The following is a 9,738-nucleotide window of genomic DNA, read 5'->3' on the forward strand; positions in this document are numbered from 1 at the left end:
TATGTTTATATGTATTATATACTGAATTCTTACAATAAAATAAGCTAGAATAGCCAGGCACAGTAGGTCATGCCTGTAACCCCAGTGACTCAGGAAGCTGAGGTGGGAGATTACTTGAGCCCAGGAGTTCAAGACTGCAGTGAGCTACGATCACATCACTGCACTCCAGCCTGCGGGGAGCAAGACCCCTTCTCCAAAAAAAGAAAAAAGTAAGCTAGAGAAAAGAAAACGCTATTAAGGAAATCATGGCTGGGCGCGGTGGCTCACACCTGTAATCCCAGCACTCTGGGGAGGCTGAGGCGGGCAGATCACGAGGTCAGAAGTTCAAGACCAGCCTGGCCAACATGGTGAAACCCTGTCTCTACTAAAAACACAAAAATTAGCTGGGTGTGGTGGTACACACCTGTAATCCCAGCTACCCATGAGGCCGAGCAGGAGAATCGCTTGTACCCGGGAGGCGGAGGCTGCAGTGAGCCGAGATCACGCCACTGCACTCCAGCCTGGGTGACAGAGCAAGACTCTGTCCATCTCGGGGAAAAAAACAGAAAATCATAAGGAAGAACAAGATCATGTCATTTGTGGGGACATGGTTGAAATGAAGCTGGAAGCCGCTATCTATCCTCAGCAAACTAATGCAGAAACAGAAAACCAAACACTGAATGTTCTCACTTATAAGCGGGAGCTGAATGATAAGAACACATGGGCACATGGGCAAACAACACACATGGGGCCTCTCAGTGGAGCAGCGGGAAGGAGAACATCAGGAAGAATAGCTAATGGGTGCTGGGCTTAATACCTAGGTGATTGGTTGATCTGTGCAGCAAACCACCATGGCACATATTTACCTTTGTAACAAACCTGCACATTCTGTACATGTACCCCAGAACTTAAAAGTTGAAGAAAAAAAATCATAAAGAAGAGAAAACATATTTACTTTTCACTAAATGGAAGTGGACCATCATAAAGGTCCTCTCCTTGTCCTCTTCATGTTGAGTAGGCTGAGAAGGTGGAGGAAGAAGAAGGACTGGTCTTACTGTCTCAGGGGTGGCAGGCATGGAAGAAAATCTGTTTATAAGTGGATTCTCGCAGTTCAAACTCATGTTGTTCAAGTGTCAACGGTATCATTACATGTATTGAATAAAGAACCTAATTAAAAGAAAAGGAAGGAAAATTAATATGTACTGAGCAACTACTATGTGCCAGGAAGACACTGTGAAACTCAAAAAAGTCAGACTCCAAACACTTTGTGCTTGTATACAAGGTTTAACTCTTTCCTGGAATATCAACATTTTAGGGGGAGAATTTGTGACCTAAATGAATATAAACTGTAATTTGTGGATTATGTATTTGGAGGTATATATAGATTATGAGATGGGAGGAAGCAGTTCAGGGAAATATCTTCAACCCTTGCCACCTCTTCCCCCACTCCCAGCTGCCCCCAGCGCTGAGAGGGGAAAAGGAATTGTATTTTTCTTGTTCTAAACCATGTCAGAGAGTCACAGATGGAGAAAGCAAAGGCAGCCTCTCCTCCTTTACCATTGTGCCTGGATGTTATCTGAACTGGAAACTGGATTTGCTCCGTTTCTTACCTGAGCATAAAAGGCTGTAGAATGGTTGTTCCAAGCAAGAAGAACATTAGGACTGAGAAGCCCATCACGGCAAAGCCCAGCAGCATGGCCCAGTCCTCCCCAGCACTGGACGGTGGCCTTTAGTGCACATCGAGTGGGTCTCCATCACTCTATAACAAGACTAGAAGCCAAAAGGCAATAATATTATCAATATGCTGAGAAAAAGTAACCACAGAATTCTATATCTATCCAAAAAAAAGTCCTCACAATAAATAAAGACATTTCAGACACACACAAGACTGAGTTTGTCCTCAATAGACCCTCACTAAAAGAAAAGGGTCAAGTTTTATGCTAGGCAGAAAAAAAAAATCAGGTAACAGAACTGATTTAACCAGAAATGAAGAGGAAATGCAGAAGTAAATAAGTAAGTAAAGACATTAACTCTAGGCTGGGTGCAGTGGCTCACACCTGCTATCTCAACACTGTGGGAGACCAAGGCACGCAAATCACCTGAGGTCAGGAGGTCAAGACCAGCCTGCCCAACATGGCAAAACCCATCTCTACTAAAAAATACAAAAATTAGCTGGATGTTGTGGCACACACCTGTAATCCCAGCTACTCCGAAGGCTAAGGCAGGAGAATCGCTTAAACCCGGGAGGCTGAGATTACAGTGAGCTGAGATCATACCACTGCACTCCTGCCTGGGCAACAGAGCAAGACTCCGTCTAACAAAAAGAACGATATTAACTCTATAGATGTTAACTCTATAAAATAATAATTATTATCTTATTACTATTATGTCTTGTGGGGTTAAAAGGAAAGATAAATACATGACAAGAGAATATAATTTAGAGGGAGTAACAGTGCTAACTTTTCCAGGGGGAAAGATAAAGACATTAATTTCATGTTGAAAAGTTCAAATATGCATGCTAAATAGAAACATCACCTTTTTCTACTCTTTTAGGTGATACTCCAAAAATTTCAAACTAGTAGAGAGACAAAGAATGGAAAGGGAAAAAAATCCAAAAGAAGGCAATAAAGAAGCAGGAAAAACTCATGAAAATGTCAGGACAAATGGCACAAAATAACCTGATAATGTTACTGTATCATTCTATCAGTAATTACAATAAATCTAAATGGAATAAATGATCCAGTTAAAAGATAGAGGTTAGAGCTGGCTGCGGTGGCTCATGCCTGTAATCCCAACTCTTTGGGAAACCAAGGCGGGAGGAGCCCAGGAGTTTGAGACAAGCCTGGGCAACACAGCAAGACCCTGTCTCTACAAAATAAAAACTAAAACACCATCCAAGTGTGGTAGCACACATCCAGTCCTAGCTACTCAGGAAGCTGAGGCAGGAGGATTGCTTGAGCCCAGGAGTTTGAGGCTGCAGTGAGCTGTGACTGTACCACTGCACTCCAGCTTTGGTGACAGTGTGAGACCCTTCTCTAAAAAAACATGTTTTTCAAATATAAAGATAATCAGACTAGATTTAAATATATATAGATGGTCCCCAACTTAAGATGGTTCCACTTGCAATTCTTTTACTTTACTATGGTGTGAAAGCAATATGCATTCAGTAGAAACTGTACCTCAAATTTTGAATTTGCATTATTTGATTTGCATATGAACCCTACTCTTCAGTAATACATCTCCACTTCTAACCACTGTATTACCTTGTTTTATTCATAATCAAGGCAATATCTACTATCTTCTGTTTTCTTCACTGCAGGTAGGACTGACTTTCCCACCCAGCCAAGTATGATAGCTACAGGCACCTTCTGGCTTAGCCTGAGGCAAACTCACTTACAGACAGCCTGAACACACTCATCTGGCCGTGATCCCCGCAGAAGCAGCAGCCTCTCCCTCCAGCACTGAAACTTGTGCAAGAAGTATTCCTTAGGAAGATGCTGTGGCTCATCAAAACTTCGTAATTCATCTGACATTCATTTCACTGGTGTATGTGAAATGAATTTATAAACATTGAGTACAATATATTAATATTTCCCTGTGATTTGTTTTGGTTACAGAGGAGACGTTGGTTAATTATTTTTACTCTTTTATATTTTAATCATATTATTTAACAACTTATTTTGAAACAGCAAATAAGGTTGAGTAAAGTCAACATAGTTCATCAAGTTCAGCAAGAGGAAACAGCAATAATTCAACTGTGCATTTCAGGAACGAAAATGAGGTACACTAGGCTGCTTTGATGACAACACAACCGCCTTTGTATCTAGTTCATCGTGTGGCGTGTGGGGCACTAAAGCCCGTTTGCTTGCGTGTTTGTTATTTGATCTTTTGCCATACAGTGATTCATTTTAATTGTCCGTTCACAGAAGAATCGGTTCATGTCTAGCAGAGAAGACATGTTTCTTTCCTCTGCAGTCGGCCTGCTCCTTCCTCCCTGAACCCCCACCCTATCCAAACTCCGTATCTCACTCTCGTCCTGCATTCTCTCTCAAACACTCACGAGAGCAGTGAAATGATCTCGGAAGTGAGTAACACGGTGACCATGACCATTTTTAATGTCTTCCAATTCTCGGCTCCCAACTCCACTACAGCCAGTAACAAATCATGCCTGTTTCCCGAGAGCGAGTAACGCTGGCCGTGAGATGCACGCCCCCGGAAGGTTTTCTTATCCCATCTGGTACCCGCGCTGACGCCCCACGCCCCAACCCCGGCGCGCGTAAAAGGGGTGCAGCTCACTCGAGGCCTTCAGCTCTTCTCCGTGGCATTTCCCCCGGGAGAAAACGGGCCCGAAGCTCGTCTCTCGCGTCCCCTCTAGGGAGCAGGCAGGGTAAGGACAAAAGCCAAAATGCTGGAGTTGGGAGACGACGCAGCGTTCCGCGCCGAGGCTCGCAGGGTCTCACTCCCAGTTTCACAGGTAAGGAGGTGAGGCACGCGGCGGTCAGTGACCTGCCCAGTCACACGGGTGAAGACGTGGCGAGCGCGCTTTGACGCCAAGGCTCCCCGCGGGGCCAACGCTGTGTGATTTCCTCACCCCTCATTCAACCAGGAGGAGGCTCCTGAGCGCCAGCCGCGGCTGGGCGAGCTCTCGGGCGGGGGCCACCGGCGAGCGTGAAGGGGCTCCCGTCCCCGGGACCTGGCAACCAAAGGATAGCGCCAGCGAGAAAGGCGGCAGCCCCTGAGGTGAGAAGCCGCGGGCCCGCCAGGCGCCCTCCGAGAGCAAAGGCGACACTCGCTCCCTGAGCGCCTCTTCCCGCGCCCCGAGCGCCTCTTCCTGCGCCTGCGCAGCCAGATTCCCGCCCCCGCCCCCCCCCCCCCCCCCCCAGAGCGCCTCTACCCGCGCCTGCGCAGCCAGATTCCCCCCCCCGCTCCCCCGGCGCGCCCGGCACCCGCTTACCCGCCCTGGCGCCCCCTGTCGCCCTGGGGTGTGATTTGCACGGGGACGACGGCGAAGGGCTGCACGAGGCCCGGCCTGAGGAAACGGCCTCCTTTCGCCTGCGTCAGCCNCCCGCGCCCAGAGCGCCTCTACCCGCGCCCAGAGCGCCTCTACCCGCGCCCAGAGCGCCTCTACCCGCGCCCAGAGCGCCTCTACCCGCGCCCAGAGCGCCTCTACCCGCGCCTGCGCAGCCAGATTCCCGCTCCCGCTCCGGCGGAGCGCCCGGCAGCCGCTTACCCGCCCTGGCGCCTCCTGTCGCCCTGGGGTGTGATTTGCACGGGGACGACGGCGAAGGGCTGCACGAGGCCCGGCCTGAGGAAACGGCCTCCTTTCGCCTGCGTCAGCCCTCGGCGCGCAGAGGGGGCGCTTTGCGGAGGACGCGCAGGCCCCCCGGGTGCCCCCAGCCCCCGGCGCGGCCGCCGCCATCGCCAGCGCGCTCCTTCCCAGCGAGGTGCGAACTCGGGCGGGCCGGCCGCGTGGCCCTGCAGACCCCCGCGAGGCGGCGCGGTCCGCGCAGAGGCCGGGAGGCCCGTGAGGCCGCTGCGGCCGAAGCTGCTGCTGCGTCTTGTACGGGGCTCGCCGCCGCCGTTCCCCTCGTGTCCGCGTCGGGAGCGTAGCCGTGGAGACCTGGCGCGGCGGAAGGTTCTGAGGCCCGAGGGGCCGCTGCAGCCGGCGAGGGACGCGCTTGGCCCCAGGTCTGTGAGAAGAGGAAGAGTTCCGCGTGGCCGCGCCTGCTTTCCCACCGGTCGTCTGTTCGCGTGCAGGCCGAAAGACCGGGTTTTTCTAGCTCATGGCAGGTTCCGATTAAGAGAATTCGCTTTTAAACCACATGTGATTTCCCAATTTTTAAGACACAAAAGACCATAAAATAACTGGCCATAAAAACTATCTCAAATCAAAAAAAACGATATCAAATATTACTTTATCTTTCTCGGATGATCTGAAAGACATCTGGGGATCTTTCCACGCTCCTGGATTCAAGCAATTCTCCTGCCTCAGGCCACCGAGTACTTGGGATTACAGGTGCGCACCATGACTGGATATTTTTTGTATTTTTAGTAGAGACAGGGTTTCACCATGTTGGCCAGGCTGGTCTCGAACTCCTGACTTCAAGTGATCTGCCCACCTTGGCCTCCCAAAGTGCTGGGGTTACAGGTGTAAGCCACCATACCCAGTCCAAAATATTTTTTTAGTGAACAGATGCAATTTCGAATTTTAAAAAGTGATAATAACTAGAATTTTTTCCTTCTGCCTCCTTCTTCCAACTTAAACCTTGTATATATGAGATAGCTTTTACTTTTCAGACTTAGATGTGTTAATAATTTCCCCTGCAACTTGGTAAACTCTGAAGAAGTGCGTGATTTGATGCTACTTTTACGTATTTGATTCAACCTCAGAAATATGGTCATTTTTGAGTCCATGAGACTCTTGTCACACAGAACTTGCACCTGCCTTTACCGGAGCCCCCTGGTCATTCCTATTGTATGATTCTGGTTCCATTTAAAAGAAAATACTCAGCCAGGCGTGGTGGCTCATGCCTGTAATCCCAGCACTTTGGGAGACGGAGGCGGGCAGATAACGAGATCAGGAGCCATGTTAACATCCTAGCTAACATGGTGAAACTCCATCTCTACTAAAAATAAAAAAATTAGCTGGGCGTGGTGGCACATGCCTTTAGTCCCAGCTACTCTGAGGCTGAGGCAGGAGAATCGCTTGAACCCGGGAGGTGGAGGTTTCAGTGATCCGAGATCACCCCACTGCACTCCAGCCTGGGTGAAAAGTGAGACTCCATCTCAAAAAAAGAAAAAGAAAGAAAAGATAAGAAAATTCTCATGGGCAATAAGTGAGAAGGAGCAACATGGCTTTTTCCCTTTGAATTTTTCTAATGCCCCTTCACCTGGTAACCAACTGGCTTCTCTGTCCACCAAATACCACACTCACTCCACTCTTGGCCTGAAAGCCAAGCCTCCTACACACACGTACTCCATTCTGGACTCACAGCCTGTCACTCAAGAAGAACCTAAACTGGTCGGTGTGAGTTGCGATCCCAAAGTGTCTGTTCAGAAACACGGCAATGTGACCCACTTGGAACGCATTGATGAGAGATGCAGGCACTGTACCTCTGGTGTCCCAGACCCTCCTTCAGCTGACTCCTTCCTCTGAGCCACTGAGGATCACTTCCTGCTCCATAAAGCAGCAACCGTGAATTAAATGTCAAGTTCACAACGTGGGCCCCTCCCAATCTGACCCAGAGGCTTTGACACTGAGTTCAAATTCTAGCTCTGTGACTTCGAGAAACCCTTTAAAAACTTCCTGCCCTGCTTTTCCTCAGTAAAAAGGGAGTAAATAAAACTCAGTGTGAGTTGCAGGAGCATGGAAAAACTTCGTATCTATAAACTGTTGTGAGGTCGATCTATAAAAGAGGCTATTACTGCAAAATGCTGGCATCATGGATTCCAGGTTCCAGAATCCACAGTCATTTCTTTTGCATTCAGTAGATGCTTTACTCAAGAGGGAAAAAAAAGAACCCGCTCTGCCTTTCACCATAGTGGAGAAACTACTTCCTCATTCTTTTTCCATTCTCTCAGTTAAATATACAGTAACTATTATGGCAGAGAATTCTTTCCTAGCTGAAATTCTACCTGTTCATGAAAACTATGTGTTTTCAAATTCAGAGATGCACAAATCATTGACAGCAACCTCAAATTTATACCACAGTCTATGTTCTTTGTGTGACTGTTATGTATATTTGTGCGTAGGAGAATAAATAAACCCCTAATTGGACAGTCATTCCAATATGGGAATTTTTTGCTGACGCAAGCAAGAATTCAGAGTGTCAAAATTAAGCCACATCTGATCTTATATTCTCTTTGCAGGAAAACAAACAACAAGAAAATACGATTTGTGCCACAAACTTCTGGAGGCTTCAGTGGGATCTTTCCTTTCCTTTATGCTGATTGTTGTCTCCAGCCATCCTGCTAATCAGATGAGTGCTCGAGTGCCTGAACTAGGCTCACGTCAGAGAAACCAGCGTCGCCTCTGTGCAGCGGCTGCTTCTGCTTATCTCCAGTGATAATACTCATGGCTACTATTAACTGAGCACCTGAGATGAGCAAGGTACAGTTCGAAGTCTATACATATGTTAATTCACTTTTTGGACTTTTTCAAGATCAGAGAGCTGCACTGACTCACACAAGCTCACAAGAGCCAGAGAACTGGGTCTATCCTGCCATACAAACAACCCGATGGATGGTGAGGCAGAAACTAACCGCTGAAAATCTTCAACAGTTCAACAGCCCTTGATATATAGTCGTGTTTGAAATCCACTGTGACCGAGTCCTTACCAGGTGGCACTTGGTTTCATATTTTAAGTGGAGGTAATTGTTCGACTACATGACTGGTTCTTGAACTCAAGTGTGATCCTCTGTTAAATACAGATGCCCAGGTCCCATCTCAGGAGATTCTGATAAAACAATTAGGGTGAAGGACCCAAGAACTTGCATTTTAAAAAGCCCTTTCTAGGATCTTAACACAGGTGGCCCTGTATTTATACTTTGGGAGCTATCAGGTCACATGATGCATTAAATAGGCCTTGGAGGCCTGGGCTTAGGAACCTAAGCACCATTTGTGGTCTCAAGTCATGCTGCCTCCTTGGAACTCAGCTTATTTCTCTGTGCAGTATGGGAGTTGGAGCAGATGATTTAATGTGCCTTTAAGATCTGCCTTTAACCCAGGCATCGTGGCTCACGCCTATAATCCCAGCACTTTGGGAGGTCGAGACAGGTGGATCACCTGAGGTCAGTAGTTTGAGACCAGTCTTACCAACATAGTGAAACCCCATCTCTACTAAAACTGCAAAATTACCTGGGAATGGCATGTAATCCCAGATACTTGGGATGCTCAGGCAGGAGAATCACTTGAACCCGGGAGCAAAATTACCTGGGAATGGCATGTAATCCCAGATACTTGGGAGGCTCAGGCAGGAGAATCACTTGAACCCGGGAGGCAGAGGTTGCAGTGAGCTGAGATCAGATCATGCCATTGCACTCCAGCCTAGGCAACAAGAGTGAAACTCCATTTCAAAAACAAAACAAAACAAAACAAAAGATCTCAATCTCCCTTTAAGATCCAACAAAGTATATGAAACCATAAGTTTGTTTGTAGGAAGCAGGTATCTTCTTTCCTGGAGTGACAATAATGCAAGGATTCCCCCATCAGCCGCTGACAGGCAGCGCTCACCTAGAAAGAGAAGAGAATCCAGCCACTGTGTGCTCAACCCAACTTTTCCTAGAACATAATGGTCACTTGGGTACCCTGAACAATCATGGTGTCGCACTCAGTGCTACGGGAACGTAATTTCCTTCAGACACAGAACTTGAGGAGGTAGGAACTTTTTGGTCATTCAGCAGATGAGGACACAGAAGACCAGAGTGTCTGAGGAATTGTGCAAAAATCACAAAGTAATGAGAGCTAGGTCCAGGGCTCCAAAACAGACCAAATTCGAAAGCCCATGCTTTTGCTGACAATAATATTCTGCCTCCTCACTCAGTGGCTGGAGGTTATTCTTGTAAGTGTCTATTCTCAAGGCTTGAAGGAGTCTTAGCCCTTTGTCCCAGGAATGTTGCTGGCCAAATTGTTACACAGACAGAATGTTCATAGCTTTTTATAAGTCTGCATGTCTTGATCACTTTTAGATAAATTCTGTTCCAGATTTGATGAAGCCGCCATTTTGGCAAGTGATACCTGGTCATGAATTTTGATGCATT

At 47.5% G+C, this 9,738-nt stretch overlaps 1 protein-coding gene across 1 annotated transcript in view; it reads right to left on the reverse strand.

Moving 5' to 3' along the window:
* The window catches only part of KCNMB3 (potassium calcium-activated channel subfamily M regulatory beta subunit 3), a 10,354-nt gene extending 6,842 nt beyond the window's left edge, over nucleotides 1-3,512 (reverse strand). Inside the window, exons 1-2 of the mRNA XM_037730559.1 lie at nucleotides 3,373-3,512; nucleotides 1,590-1,734 (exon numbers count right to left, since the gene is read on the reverse strand). Coding sequence (XP_037586487.1) covers nucleotides 1,590-1,734; nucleotides 3,373-3,512 — 285 coding nt within the window. The remainder of the gene's footprint in view (nucleotides 1-1,589; nucleotides 1,735-3,372) is intronic.
* Between the last annotated feature and the right edge of the window lie 6,226 nt (nucleotides 3,513-9,738).

The sequence above is a fragment of the Cebus imitator genome, unplaced genomic scaffold (assembly GCF_001604975.1).
Source record: "Cebus imitator isolate Cc_AM_T3 unplaced genomic scaffold, Cebus_imitator-1.0 Scaffold353, whole genome shotgun sequence".
In the NCBI taxonomy this organism is placed as follows: domain Eukaryota; kingdom Metazoa; phylum Chordata; class Mammalia; order Primates; family Cebidae; genus Cebus; species Cebus imitator.